The sequence below is a fragment of the Melanotaenia boesemani genome, chromosome 22 (assembly GCF_017639745.1).
Source record: "Melanotaenia boesemani isolate fMelBoe1 chromosome 22, fMelBoe1.pri, whole genome shotgun sequence".
In the NCBI taxonomy this organism is placed as follows: domain Eukaryota; kingdom Metazoa; phylum Chordata; class Actinopteri; order Atheriniformes; family Melanotaeniidae; genus Melanotaenia; species Melanotaenia boesemani.
The window spans coordinates 13717105-13732727 of record NC_055703.1 but is presented as its reverse complement, the minus strand read 5'-3'; the positions used below and the strand labels follow the sequence as shown (position 1 = coordinate 13732727).

General features: G+C 40.3%; 1 protein-coding gene across 2 annotated transcripts; it reads right to left on the bottom strand.

Annotated features, from left to right (window-relative positions):
- Nucleotides 1–4347: 4347 nt before the first annotated feature.
- On the bottom strand, nucleotides 4348–10284 carry tdh (L-threonine dehydrogenase). Of its 2 annotated transcripts, none has more exons than XM_041975745.1 (9): nucleotides 10134–10284; nucleotides 8297–8491; nucleotides 7899–7941; nucleotides 7749–7819; nucleotides 6552–6701; nucleotides 6164–6336; nucleotides 5945–6035; nucleotides 5418–5687; nucleotides 4348–5309 (listed from the first exon to the last, which is right to left on the bottom strand). In XM_041975745.1, exons 2-9 carry the CDS (start codon nucleotides 8481–8483, stop codon nucleotides 5170–5172), a joined length of 1125 nt encoding a protein of 374 aa, XP_041831679.1. In that variant the 5' UTR covers nucleotides 8484–8491; nucleotides 10134–10284; the 3' UTR covers nucleotides 4348–5169. The 2 variants fall into 2 exon arrangements, with proteins under 2 accessions (XP_041831679.1, XP_041831680.1); XM_041975746.1 differs by lacking the exon at nucleotides 10134–10284 and adding an exon at nucleotides 8964–9043.
- Between the last annotated feature and the right edge of the window lie 5339 nt (nucleotides 10285–15623).

Genomic DNA, 15623 nt, shown 5'->3' with positions numbered 1-15623 from the left:
ACGATAAAATAAATAAATAAATAAATAAATAAAATATTAAGATAACAAAATTAAAAGCTCATTTACCTTCACAGAAGTCTGCCACAATAAATCTCAACATTTCCTCCAAAGAATAATGTCATTGTTAAAAGTTATGGGGAAACTGACAAACATACACACAAACCTCTGAATATTAAAGGTCAAGAGGCTAAACTTAAAATTATTGGCCACTATGAAACATACTGTGTAACAAACTCAACATCTCTTGCAATCTTGAAAGTAGTAAGTTCAAAATTAATTCTGCAAGACACTGTACACCTCCTCATTGTTGAATTGTTTTTATGTTTGTTCTTCAGTTGGTGCAAAGAGTCTTTACAAAAGAGAGGGTTGTATCTGAAAGACTAAAGTTGTCATATATCCCTCAAGAATCCCCAAGAATGCATATTTGGCACATTAATTCCCAACATACAGAATAAAGTATGACTTACCCCTGTTTTAAACATGTAGTAGCTCTATTGCTTAGCCTGGTGATTCATGTCATGCCATTGTACTATTTACTAAGGCCAATACATATCTATATCTATATCTATATCTGTATCTGTATCTGTATCTGTATCTATATCTATATCAAAGATAATGATATATATCTATATCTAAATCAAGATTCCTTAAAATGTGTGCTTTTGTCCCTCTTTCTGCATCTGAAAACTTCTCTTCTTTATATCTTACAATGGCATCTTTTTCCTCATCTTCACTTAATTCTTCACGTGGTGCTCTGTCAGTAGTCTTCTTCAAGCCTGTTGCTGTTGTTCTCTCTATCATTATCTCTGTTTCATGTCTCTCCTTCTATTTTTCCTGAAAAGCTTGCTACGCTGCTGTAAAAGGTTATCTGGAGCCAGCAACAATAAAGAATATTGCAGTATGTTATACCTATGTTGACTTAATAAGTTTATAACCAACATTATGAAAACTGTCATTGATTTAGTTGTTACGTGTACTTTATAATTAAAAAGGAGAACGTACAACAATAATTTAATTACTGCAGTCAACTGCTGCATTTCTTGCAGTATATGTTGTGATAACAAGCTATTTGTGCTGCTAAGAAATGTCTAGTAACTGTGCTCTAATAACAGGTTTAGGCAGAGATCTCTCTCATGAACAGGCAAAAAGGCTTTGAATGCAGCAACTTTAGCCTTCTTAAAGTAAACACCTAAAGAACAGATATGAACCAACTGCATTCCACAGGAATATCATAGTCACTCTTATGTAACTTGTACTCAGGGTGAGAGACAGCGTGCCAACCTAAATAAAACCCAGCACCAGCATTTACTGTAACAGAAGCAGGCTTACAGTCACCGTGTGTGGGGGGACTGGCTGGTTGCTCAAGGTCCCTTTACTGTTATTGTAGACTTGTTATGTGATGAAGCATTTTTCATTAGACCTGCTTTTGGGATTGAACATTAAGGGCTAAAACTGTTGTGGTAGCTTATTGTGGAGTCCATGTTATGGGTGGCTGCTGACTGAGATTTATTAAGTGTCCAATCCTTTAACAGCTTGTGCTACACTTTTGGTAGAGCAAAATTTTCAGTGAGTGTAATGAATTTTATTAAGAATTTGTGAAATATAAAATTTTTAAAAAGGTCAAATTAGTTATTGGCAAGCTTTCTCAGATTTGATCAGTCTTACTAGACTTGACACGAGGTAATCTTTGACCATTCATGTGTTTCTAACCACAGACTGAATATATTATTTACTCATGTGCAATGTTTCTACAGATTTGCAATAGAGTTCAATGAAATCATGTCAAGGATGCAGGAAATGTCCAGGTTGAGTCACTTTTAAAGTTTGTTTGCCTTGAAAAGGAACAGATGACTCAGGGTTTATGTCTAAATGCGATTTTTAGTTTAAGTTCAGTTGAATATTAATGGTTATTGTGTGATTTATTTTGCGTTACAGTTGCCAGAGGTATTAGATAGATAGATAGATAGATAGATAGATAGATAGATAGATAGATAGATAGATAGATAGATAGATAGATAGATAGATAGATAGATAGATAGATAGATAGATAGATAGATAGATAGATAGATAGATAGATAGATAGATAGATAGATAGATATTTCTTGTCATGGTGCCAAATAAAGTGTAATCTTAAATAAATGAGTAACAATAAATAAATAAAGATTAATGACAAATAAATAATATAGAAATACATACAAAAATAAAAGTGAATAAAAGCAAACAAATAAATGGAACAGATGGTCTAGATATAAAGAAATAAAATAAACAAAAGCCAGAAGTAGTTTGTTGCATATTTGTGACGCCAGGCATTAAGCGGTTAATATTGCTCAAAGCTCAGTCTGCTGTAATATGACCCCATAACTGCAAAGTGCCACATCAAGAAAGGGATAAAGACAAGGTTGTGTAACAGAGGCCAAATCAGGATCAGCAACAGTCAGTATTATAATCCAGACATCTTTTGCCAGCTATGCCTGAAAGAACAGTAAGCCTTATGGTAATTAAATTAATAAATAAAAATGCTTACGCAAACGTTTTTGTTTCAAGTTGTGCACATGCAGCTTAAAAACGTTCTTGAATAAACAACTCAATATGAATTAGTAGCTTAGACTACTGAAGCAGGAACTTTAAATGATTAAAGCTTTGATTAAAGCTCTAAAAACCTTTGAAAAATGTTTACATCTTTTTTTTAATCACACACCTGTCTGTGTGTGAGTGTGAAACAACGTCAGCTGAACAAAGAAACCACAGGATTGAGCTGCATGACGTAAAAGGATTGTATGTTGTATCACATCTAATACTGTATGTACTACCATGGCAACGGGACCTTTGTGTGGATATCACTTACAAGAATAGAATGTTATGGTGTCCTGTCCTTCATTTTCTGCCCCAGTCAAACATAATATGATGCACTCTGCAAGAATCATATTTCATAATGAGGAACAAAGCATGGCATGGGACATGAAGGAAGTTCGCTGAACTCTAAGCATGTGCACAACCCATGGGGACATCTTACATAAGAGAGAAAGTTTCCCTTACAGCAAACAAAGGCACAAGACCTCATCAGATGTCTCTCCTTCCCACCCACCCCATTCTACCTCTGTGCTCAGCAAGCATTGAAAGCAAGACAGGTGTTGAATCACTTTTACATGCAGGCATGCAAATTTACATTTGTATGTGGGGACATTTGGCCTATGACAGTCTGCAGCCAGTATAGGAGCAGTATGTACACATCCCTACACAAGTGTGTATGTGTCGTAAGTTCTGAATTACCGCAATCAGCTACACTGTCAGCTGAATTTCAACAAAAAGAAGATAGAAAATCAGAATTAAGTAAACTTTGAACTTTGCAAATTCAGTTCAAATACAGACGTTCTTCTACAACTTCACATTTCTGTCCAGCTCTCGAAAGCAAACAGACCTGCAGTCTTTTACCGACTTTCATTTTAAGAGCTTTGACACATGATTAAACCAATGAGATAGTAAAGTTGATTTACAAAATTTCTTAGTTTCAAAAGAAATGGATGAGACTTAATGTTGTTTTACTTTATAAACGTGTGCTGTAATGACTCTTTCAGGCCAACTGCAAACAAAACAATGTTACCTGAAACAACTGCAATAACTGACACAGAGAAACAGAAGAAGGGCTATCAACCACGTTGTCAAGGACATTGCTCCATTGATGCATTTACTTAGTGCTACTTGATATAAACACTTTGTGTATATATGAGCTGTAATTGCTCACTTACCAATTGAAGTCTGCTTCCTGCAAGGTTATAGCTTTTCATATCACTGCTCAGAAATGAGTGCTGAAAGACTCAATTCACATTGGTCAAAAATATACAGTAGTTAAAATTTTGGTTTTAACTTATGTCAGTTCAGCTACAGATAAGAATATATATATATATATATGTATATGAAAATTTTAATAAATAACATTTGAATTCCACAGTGGTATGGTGGTTAGCACCATCATCTCACAACCAGAAAGTCCCTGCTTCTAAACTCAGCTGGGACCTTCTTGTGCATGCACGCTTGTGTTATCTGCAGGTATTTTAGCTTCCATCCACAGACCAAAAACATGCACATTAAGTTTATTATCTCTAAAGTCTCCCTAGGAGCAAGTGTAAGCATGTGTGGTGGAATATATGTCTCACAATCTTATATTATGACCTTTAATTTTTTCTTAGTTACTAAATCTGAAGTTTCTTTATTTTGCATGCTTATTAAATGAAATAATCAGGACAAATCCTGCTCCAAAGGTTGAAGCATTTATGGGATGGGAGAGTAAGCTCTGCAGATAGGAACAGATGTTACAGACATATGTGTGAAAATGACGACAGAAACAGATATATGAAAAAGGTTTATTGTCCAAGCTTGTTTTTGTGATTGAAAGATCAGACGCTCTTTCATACTTAAAAAAAAGTTTCCATTTCTTGTACAGACACCAAATATGTCTGATTGCAGATGTGACATATGGCGTCACATCTACATTTTGTGTCGAAATGTGAGAACTGACAAAAAGGGACAGAAAAGTAAATAACAAAAGTAAAGAAAAACATCAAGGAAGAAGAGACTTAAATTTTTTTGAGTGACAAAATCCCAGAAATTTAACAGCGACAGAATAAATAATGTTATGTGAAATAAACAAGAATAACTCTGCAGAACTACTGAGCTGCGCTGCATCGGATAATCCCCCTCAAAGATGACCAGGTTCTTTGTCTTTCCCCCTTTCAAGATCATCAAAAGATGCATCGTCTACATTTGCACACTTCTAAATGAATTTAAGCTAAAGAGCTAAAGGCCTCAATAGTTTAATATCAACAATATTTTGAAGTCTAGCTAAAAAATCAAACCAAAATTCTAATTTGCGTTTTTAACATGTCATCCTCTATGTCATAGGCCAAGCTGATCCAGCACTGACAGACTGCTCTTTCCTGAAATGTCTAAGCAGAAAAAAGCATTAGCAAGCAAAGCAGAGGTACACAAACAGAACAGGGAGGATTGTCAAGCCTGCACAGACCTTTACATTCTGGAGACATGGTGGTCTTGCAGCAGGCAAGCAGAGCCCTTCTCTTTTATACAGAGAACTACTATTTACAGGGCAAGTTTCTCTGTTGTCTTTGGTCAGTTTTTACAATATATACAAAGAAAACACTCTGATGCAGCGTCTCAGTTAACGTGAGCCATGCGCGTTTCAACACCGAAGTAGTTAAGCATGGTCTGGACCAACTCTGGGAGATCGTAATCGTGCTTCCAGCCCCAGTCATTCCGTGCGTTGGAATCATCGAAGTTCATCGGCCAGCTATCAGCTAAACAAATTTAAAAAAAAAAAAAAAAAAGGAAGAACAAAAGAGTTTAGTTTGACACTTGCAGAATTCAGTAAAAATGATGAACATTTCATCTGCAGGGAGGCGTACCAATTGCCTGTCGTACGGGGTCGACGTCATATGTGACTTCCAGCTCAGGCATCTGCTTCTGGAGCTCCTGGGCCAACTCCTCTGGGGTAAAGCTCATGGCGTTGATGTTGTAAGTCCTCATGCTGAGTGTTTCAGCTGGCGCCTCCATCATCTCCAACGTGGCACGCAGGCAATCGTCGATGTACATCATGGGCAGCCGCGTGTCAGGCCTCAAGTTGCACTCAAACTTGCCAGTTTTGATTGCATCGTGGAAAATCTGGACGGCGTAGTCTGCTCAGAGACAGATTGTACATCACTATTACAATCATTTGAATATTAGATCAAACAGAGAAAAGAGCAACAAGTTTGGTCAAGTCCAAAGTTAATAAATCACAAACCAAACTTATGACATGGAGGACACTTAAATAGACATCTACTGTAAGTGAAACCTATCAGAGCTGTTGCAGTCATAATTTATCTATTTTAATCTTGCCAACAGCAAACTTTGAATACCACTCTAAATGTCATTTTAAATGTCTGCTCTGTACCTGTTGTGCCACCTCCTGGCATAGAATCAGCAGAGATGATTCCTGGGTAGCGGAGACAGCGGAAGTCCAGGCCGTAGCGGTGGTGGTAATACTGTTGAAGGACAGAAAAGAATCAACAAAAAGTGAGATTAGGCATCTCTTTTGTACAGGTTAATGCCAATCAGTGTAGATAAAAACAAGCATAATTCCACCTAACAACTAATTAATCTGTTTTCTCACCTCTCCCATCAACTCGGCATGGACTTTGGAAACACCATAGATGGTGCGAGGTCTCTGCACACACAGATCAGGCGTAGGGTTGCGGGGGGATGTGGGACCAAAGGCACCGATCGTGCTGGGGACAAAGAGACGCAGGCCGTGCTCTGCTGCAATGTCCAAGATGTTATGAAGCCCTAAGAAAAACAAGGATAATGCTAATTATCATTCTGAGTACTGTGACAGCTTTATATAAAGACAGCACTATCTCTCCTGTCTTCTGCAACATATTGCTACATTTTAAGCCAATTTCATAAGACGAGACATGTGACTTCCGCAATGTTACTTTAAGCCAAACAAAGATGCTGTAAAAAAGATAGATGAAAAAAAAAAATTAAAGTTTTTCTCTCACCGGTGATGTTAACAGAGCGTGCCAAGGCCACATTAGCTTCCCCAACAGCACTGAGGAGGGCGCTGTAGTGAACCAGCCACGTGATGCGGTTGTTCACCACAATTTCTCGCAGGTTCTTGTAGTCCAGGATGTCTGAGTAGATGAATGGACCTGATGGTGACAAATAATTGCCTAACATGAGTCAGAGTTCACTAATATATGGCAGGAATTGTGATTGTCAGCTTCTACTGGGTGGCTTGATTTCTTTCAGCTCAACAATTCTTCTTTGCTCTGCTAATGGAGCTGAACGCCAATAAAATTAGAAGAAGAAAAGTTTAATAGCTTCACTTGAAATTGTTTAAGAATTTTGTACTGCTGAAAAACAAAATACAATTTAAACATCACTACCTATTAGCAAAATAAACTATTGTGTATTTCAATAAGGAAAACTATTCTAAATATACAAAGAAGAATTTAAATGTTTTATCTGAAGTAACTGAAGAAGCAAAAGGTTTTGAGACTGCCTTTTACCTCATTGCTGAGATGGAGCAAAACAAAAAGAGAGCTACCGAATTCATCACTCTAGATGACCCACCAGTTGCTGCAGTTGAAATGATGGGTTTTTGTCATCTTTTTGTGCCTCAATAAACCCAATCATCTGCACTAAACATCAGGGAAAACCCTAGTGGCACTATCTGATGTGCGAACGTCCGGCTTAACAGCTGTTTAGATCTCCTAGCATGGGATGCATGATGCACACTTCAGCTGGTTGTGAAAAGTATATGTGAAAGACTATGCTGAAGGAATTTGCAAGTTTGCATCTCTGTAGGGCAGATATTCAATCTTAAATGACTCAGATGAGCATTGGGGACAAACATATCAGGATATTCCTAATAGAAATAGCAGAGGCTAGCAATCTCTGTTCCAAATCTGCACCCTCTTGAACAACTTAAATCCAGTTACACTTGTAAATTCCAGAAAAATGTAAATGAGAATTTACTCAAATTAATCATTTCAGTCTGAGGAAAATGTCTGTAATACATTTACAGACATTTTCCGTTATTGGGAAATGTAAGACATTTTAAAGGAGATCTGTTTTAGTCATACATAAATTCCCCAGAGGAACTTTATCTCCATTCATGTGATGAAACAGAGTATTTACTGTCTGTACCATTAAGATGTAATCCAGTTTGAAAACAGAGCTGTCTGTTTACTCACCACTGTGGAAAACATTGCTTGGGGGTTTCCTGATGTCAGACAGAATGACATTGTTTTTTCCAAATCTCTTCCTGTAGGGAAGACAACACAATGAACTGGTGTGCTCCAACTTATGGTATAATTCATATTCAGATTAAGAAAAATTCTCACCTCAACAATTTGGCCAGTCCCACTCCGAGCTGACCCAGACCACCTGCAAAAGACAAGGTGTGATCTGAGAATGTGGCACACACTGAATGAGACAAACAGTAGTCGCCAGTGCTGGTTTCCATGGACATTAAGTTACTAGGAGAGTATCACATGACACCCACTTTTTTGTGTGCAACTGGCATCCCCTCCTGCTTTTGTTGCCAAACTTCTTACAAATCCTGCTGGTCTCAAAGTCGCCTCAGAGTACACTTTGTCCAAGCTCACGATTTATCTTAATACCCATTTTTAATTTGCATGCATAAAGCAGATGTCCTTATTCATTTACTTTTTGAAAAAAAAAAGTATTCTATTACATTTGAGGGTTGCAAATTGCCAAAACCAGATGTTGCTTTGCTCACCTGTGATTAGAACTTTGGGGTGATCTGTTTCTGAGAAGGACACAGAGTGAAAGCTTGCATCGTTTGTGACCTGCCGAGGGGAGAAGCTGATGGTACGCACGGCCACAGTTAGGGGCTGGCAGCCACACCCAGGGGTGCTGAGCAGAGCCTGCTTGGCCACCTTGCTGAGGGTTCTGATGACAGGCATGCTGATACCTACAGGAAAACAGTGTGCATACTTTTAGATGACAGGAAGTCTGAACAACTCCAAAGGCATCACATCGCACCCCAACAAATATGAAAAGTGGCTCAGAAGACCATCATATGATGTTCTCGTTCAGTGAATTTTTTGGCCATAACGTTTTTTGGTGTTCTCTCCACAGGTGCCAAGAGACACACATAGAGGGACATAAGTTCAAACTGGCACCAAAATAGACTTACTGTAACTGTACCTTCAAATTAAATCAGTTTTGTCTGAAAAGGTTTACAGATGCAAGAAAGAAGACACCTAACAGCTGAATGCAAAGTAAAAGCTCTCACTAAATAAATAAATAAATAAATAAAAGTAAGTTTTCTTTTGCAAGTATCTCAAAATAAGAAACTCTACCAGTTTTGTGCGTTAAACCTCGCAAGTCTTTCTCTCATTACTCAGTAGAGTTAAATGCAACACGTTTCTCATGTGGCTTACCGAAGTTGAGCAGGGGATGTTTCCAAAAGTAGGAAAGACGAGTGTAACGTGAGAGTATTTATACTGCCCTGCCTTCACCGAGAGCCAATCAACGAGAGAGGGCGTACAAAGGCATCCAGCAGCGGAAGAAAATGTGCCAAGAACAAGTCGACGGCCACAGTGACCGGATTTGAACATTATTTATGGAGCGCATTAGGATTTACTTAACCCCTTCATGCTGTACCGTGGACACCGATATGATAGCTCAAAAAAGTTTGGGAGACCCATCTTTTAGTATGATGTCAAAAAGAACGTAAAATGTACTACAACTTTCACAGGTGAACTTAAATGTACTTTTCTACACTTTTTTTTTTTTAAATCCACATCTACTTTTCTACAGTTTAAGTAGCCTACTTATTGCGCAACATGCAAGATGATTGACCATAAAAATATATGTATAATATAGTATATTTCTGTAGAAGTAAAATATTGTTGCCTATGTGAAAAGTATGTGGCACTGTTTTTTTAATATATATATATTTATATATAAAATTCCTGCATGTCATGTTTCAACCACAATATAATTTAATGAAATGTCAAATATGCAGACCTAGCATTAAAAGTAAAGCATGTATGTACCTTAATGGCCTTCCTCTGCTCCCCCTTTGCCCCCCTAAATGTTTGTCGTATCTGTTTCTGGAGGTGGTTGTGTAATCCGAGTTTAGACGTGCTCCCCCTTGCGTCACGGTGATGGTGAGTTTCGTGCTGAGAAGGGCGCGGAAACCGGTGTCTGCCTTCCCACAATGACAACGTGGTGAACTCTTTAAATATGCCGACACATTTCTGTAAAAACCACTATTCAAGACAGAGGATTTATAAGCCGCTAAGAAAAGTGGCACAAAGCCAGAGTAGCGAGGAAAAACCGTCTTGACGCGCGGATCTTTAACACACCGAGTCTTTCTTTTGGTTAAAAACGACGAGTTCATTTCCTCTTCTCTTTATGTCATACAGATCTAAAACAATAAATCGATCTAAGAAACGCGTTGTCTCATTAGGTAAACTGATTATGCACAAGTATACAATCGGTTAAATAATTAATTTTATTATTATTTATTTTTTTGTCTTTTTGTTTCCAATCTGAGCTTAATAACAAAATAAATACAGTCTGATTTCAATAGACTGGTTACTTACCAGTTAGTCTGCAGGAGAATAAAGAGCCAAAATAAAATATTGCCCGAATGGCTTTATGAAAAGAGATGCTACTTCCTACTCCGAGCTGATCCGACAGCGTTCAGCCGTGGTGCCTATACGTTATCTCCGTTCAGTGTTGCATCAGCTTCGCCCTTCCTCTAGCTTATATCAGCAGCCATCTGGCCTTAGGAGGAGCCGGCTCTGTCGCTGATTGGTGGAACCACGGAGGTGCGGTCCTCCCTTACAGAGGCCACTCTCTCTCACACGTCGCCCATTGTATGGAACTTGGATTGGGACGTATGTTTAGCAACCTCTTCTCTCTACGTTTTTAACTTATACAGGTTTCATAACTTTTATGTCATTTTTTGAATGAATAACAACAGGTACAAATTAAGTCTGCTGCTCAGGAAATGCAAGTAAAGTTTATATTTCTTACTGAATTTGTCACGGTTTCTGGGTTTTGGTGGGTGTTTTGATCATGGTTTAGGATTGTGGTTTTTGTCATGTTTAGTTCGGTCTTGTTCTTGGTTTATAGTTCTTGTTATGTTCATGCTTTAGGTTTCAGTTTTGTCATGTTTGGTTTTCCCTCTTGTGTTCCTGTGATTTCTGTTCTGCCTCATTAGATCACCTGGCCTGATTAGTCATCCACTTCACCTGTGGCTTGTTACTCCCTCTGTGTATAAGTACTCCTGGTTTTCAGTCACTCATTGTCAGATCCTCATTTGGTCATGTGTGGTTTTTGTTCACTGGAGTTATCCCTGTCGTGTGTGGTTCCCTGTCTTGAGTTTTGGGAAATAAACCTTGTCACCTGCACCAATTCTGCCTCCTGCCTTGACTGCCTGCATTTGGGTCCTCACCTCCTCCGATGTCCGCCATTCTTGACAGTAGGATCTGACCACAACTGGACCCAGCAGGTTTGATGGCTTGGTATCAGTATTACGGTTATGAGGTTGCTGACTGGTTCCCTACGGTGGAGGAGCCAGACCTGTGGTTTCCTGATCCTCCTCCCATAAGGTCCAGGAGGAGGAGGACGTCCAGGCACCAGGGGCGGCGGCCCTTCGAGTTCATGACATCAAGTGAACTGGTGGGAATGCTCCTGGGACTGGAGACGGAGTGGGAGCCGCGGGATTATCCAGAGCGGTCGCCATTCTGGGGAACCAGACTGGCGATGAGCCCCAAACCACTGGGGCGGGCTGCATCTCGGAGGTCAACACCAGCTCCACGGTCTACGTCTCCAGTTTCGCCGCCAGCTCCAGTGCCTCAGCACCAGAGTGCGAACCATACCGTGGGCTTAGGGGGAGCCGCTTTTTTGCATTTCCTATCTTTTTTTCGGCAAGTAAGAACATGATGCCAGCTAATATTACAGCTTGCCCCACAGAACATAAGCGTACCAATACATAATGGTTAACAAATCTTATGCAACAATACATAACAGGTGCAAATGTCCCTTGCAAAAAAAATTTTTACCACTCTTTTTGCGAAGATCAACTTACATAGTTAATATTCCCCACATATCACACACGTACACAGCGATGCTTGCCATACACAATATAATAAGCAATGATAGTTTCCCATATTGTAAATAGTTAAAGCAGGTCTTACCTTACCTTTTACGCATTTACTTCTTTTATTTTGTATTTAACGTAGATCTACAGGAAGTTTAACTTGGAGCGCCCCCACGCTTCAGTGGTCACAATAATTATAGCATCCATAGTCATACTTTAGGCTACAGTGAATTTGTGAGCAATCAGCATACATTTTATTGTCAGTATTATATAGCTCCCCCAACATTTCATAAATCCTGTTTCTAGGGGAGCTCATGTTTCATTAAGGGGAGCTATAGCTCCCCCAGCTCCCCTGTGGTTCGCACCCTGGTTGTGACTGAGTTATGGTTTAGAATTATGAGGACATAGTCACACAGATTTAGCGTATATGAAGGTAAAAATATAAAATGGGGTGGTGAAATGTTTACAGGTGTGTAGTTTGTGTCCACAAGTATTTGATGCCAGATCTTGGTTAAACATGACAAACAGGGGAGCTGGGGGAGCTATAGCTCCCCTTAATGAAACATGAGCTCCCCTAGAAACAGGATTTATGAAATGTTGGGGGAGCTATATAATACTGACAATAAAATGTATGCTGATTGCTCACAAATTCACTATAGCCTAAAGTATGACTATGGATGCTATAATTATTGTGACCACTGAAGCGTGGGGGCGCTCCAAGTTAAACTTCCTGTAGATCTACGTTAAATACAAAATAAAAGAAGTAAATGCGTAAAAGGTAAGGTAAGACCTGCTTTAACTATTTACAATATGGGAAACTATCATTTCTTATTATATTGTGTATGGCAAGCATCGCTGTGTACGTGTGTGATATGTGGGGAATATTAACTATGTAAGTTGATCTTCGCAAAAAGAGTGGTAAAAACTTTTTTTGCAAGGGACATTTGCACCTGTTATGTATTGTTGCATAAGATTTGTTAACCATTATGTATTGGTACGCTTATGTTCTGTGGGGCAAGCTGTAATATTAGCTGGCATCATGTTCTTACTTGCCGAAAAAAGATAGGAAATGCAAAAAAGCGGCTCCCCCTAAGCCCACGGTATGGTTCGCACTCTGGTCACAACCAACCCTTCAGTGACGGATTACTCCTTCACCTTTCTACTGATGATTCCATAAAACACACAAAGCTTAATAGCAGACGATTAGATCTTTATTTTGCACATAACACAAAAAAAAAAAAAAAAAAAAAATGATATGATGCTTTTTCTATGGAACATTTTCTCTTTAAATGTGTACATCGTGTATACATGTATGTTCTGTCTGTCGAACTTCCAGAACATGATGCTTATTATGAAGAGGTGTGTTGTGATTAGCTGGAAGGCAGGAGGTAAAACATCCAGGCTGTTCTCCATCTCCTTCAGTATCTGCAGCAGGTGGTTGTGTCCATCCTCTCCAGTGCAGCTTCAGGCGGCCACAGATGTATTGAAATGTCTCCCTGGACATACAGAAATTCTCTATCCACTGCTCATCGGTAAAATTGAGAACAACCTTTTCCAACTAGTTATCGGACCAGCCGGACGGTGAAGAGTTCAATGAGCTGCAGCAACGTCTGAAACAGAACACGAGTTACAATAAACCCGCCGTCTGAAATATTCACTTATTGTAATCTGCTCAACACAGACAGTAGAAAACTGTCTGAAATGTTTACTCATAAGACATGTATACAATCGGCGCATGTTCAATAAGTTAAACTTACACGTCGTCTCCTTTGTCTGCGACGTATCTAGTCCATCAGTAACATCTCTATCAAGCAGAGCATGAACACTACGATCTCTTCCTTCTCCATATTAGCTTGCCGTGTTGTTTTGTTTATAGCGGGTTTTGTTTTGTTGTTATGTGGCGCTAAAGTCATACGCCACTGTCGCAGACGAATGCGTCACATCGGTCCCGCTACCTCCCCCAACTCATGTGCGAATGCAACATGAAACAGTTCCCCTGGAGAAGAGCTGTTCTTAGAACTAGGACAGTTATTAGAACTGCGTTCTTAGAACTTCTCTGTCGGAATGCGTCTATTGTTGTCTACAGCTCGAGTTCCTGTTTCCGAGGGGGTCTCGGGTCGAGACGCTCCTCACCCTGCTCGAGTTCCTGTTTCCGAGGGGGTTTCGGGTCGAGACGCTCCTCACCCTGCTCGAGTTCCTGTTCCCGAGGGGGTCTCGGGTGGAGACGCTCCTTACCTGCTACTGGTACCCGACCCAGAGCTCCAGTCTGCCCGTCCGCCGCCAGAGATCCAGTCTGCCCGTCCCCCGCCAGAGATCCAGTCTGCCTGTCCTCCGGAGCTCTGGTCCAAGCCTGCCCGGCCTCTGGTGATCCAGCCTGCCTGTCCTCCAGAGCGCCGGTGTTCTGTCAGTTTAGCATACATTGTCAGATCAGCATACGCATAGTGCAAGCTAACTGCATCTAACCCTAACCTTACCCCTAACCCTAACCTTAACCCGCATGCACATTAACGTAATGTATGCTACTCTGATGCGTATGCTAAACTGACAGAACACCGGCCCAAGCCTGCCCGTCCGCCTGAGATTCAGCTGTCTGCACAGCCTCCTGGTCGTCCGCTGGCGGTCCTTCCCCGGTTCGTCCGCCCCCCCGGCCGGCCTCCTGAACTGATCCTGCTCTCTGCTCATCCTCCGGGTCGTCCGCTGGAGGTTCTGTCCCGGTCCGTCCGGCCCCCCAGCCGGCCTCCTGACCTGATCCTACCGTCTGTTCAGCCTCCAGGTGGCTCCCCCTGAATTTTGTCAAGGGGCTGTCTTGTTTTGGTCTGGTCCCTCCTCCGGACCCCCTCCGGAAGTGACCCTTAGTCATCCACTTCACCTGTGTCTTGTTACTCCCTCTGTGTATAAGTACTCCTGGTTTTCAGTCACTCATTGTCAGATCCTCATTTGGTCATGTGTGGTTTTTGTTCACTGGAGTTATCCCTGTCGTGTGTAGTTCCCTGTCTTGAGTTTTGGGAAATAAACCTTGTCACATGCACCAATTCTGCCTCCTGCCTTGACTGCCTGCATTTGGGTCCTCACCTCCTCCGACGTCTGCCATTCTTGACAGAATCTTATGGTAATGACAGTTTGAAACCTCTGAGAAGTGTAATGTTATCACTAAATTTCTGGTACAACATACAATTTAATCAGAGAACAATAAACTATCACAGTCTTGTCATTGAAAGTGAAAGTAGTCTAGGCAGAGTGCGAACCATACCGTGGGCTTAGGGGGAGCCGCTGCATTTCCTATCTTTTTTCAGCAAGTAAGAACATGATGCCAGCTGATATTACAGCTTGCCCCACAGAACATAGGCGTACCAATACATAACGGTTAACAACTCTTATGCAACAATAATAAATAACAGGTGCAAATGTCCCTTGCAAAAGAAATTTTACCACTCTTTTTGCGAAGATCAACTTACATAGTTAATATTCCCCACATATCACACACATACACAACGATGCTTGCCATACACAATATAATGAGCAATGATAGTTTCCCATATTGTAAATAGTTAAAGCAGGTCTTACCTTTTACGCATTTACTTCTTTTATTTTGTATTTAACGTAGATCTACAGGAAGTTTAACTTGGAGCGCCCCCACGCTTCAGTGGTCACAATAATTATAGCATCCATAGTCATACTTTAGGCTACAGTGAATTTGTGAGCAATCAGCATACATTTTATTGTCAGTATTATATAGCTCCCCCAACATTTCATAAATCCTGTTTCTAGGGGAGCTCATGTTTCATTAAGGGGAGCTATAGCTCCCCCAGCTCCCCTGTGGTTCGCACCCTGAGTCTAGGTAGTGTTTAATTTAAAATCCTGTACTTGTTGCATCTGCAACCAGTGACCCTTTCAACATGAATTCCCAGGTGTGCCACCTCACCTACTCATCTTGTGCATCTAGCTGACAATGGGCCTCATTTGCTGACCGTTCTTATGAGCAAAT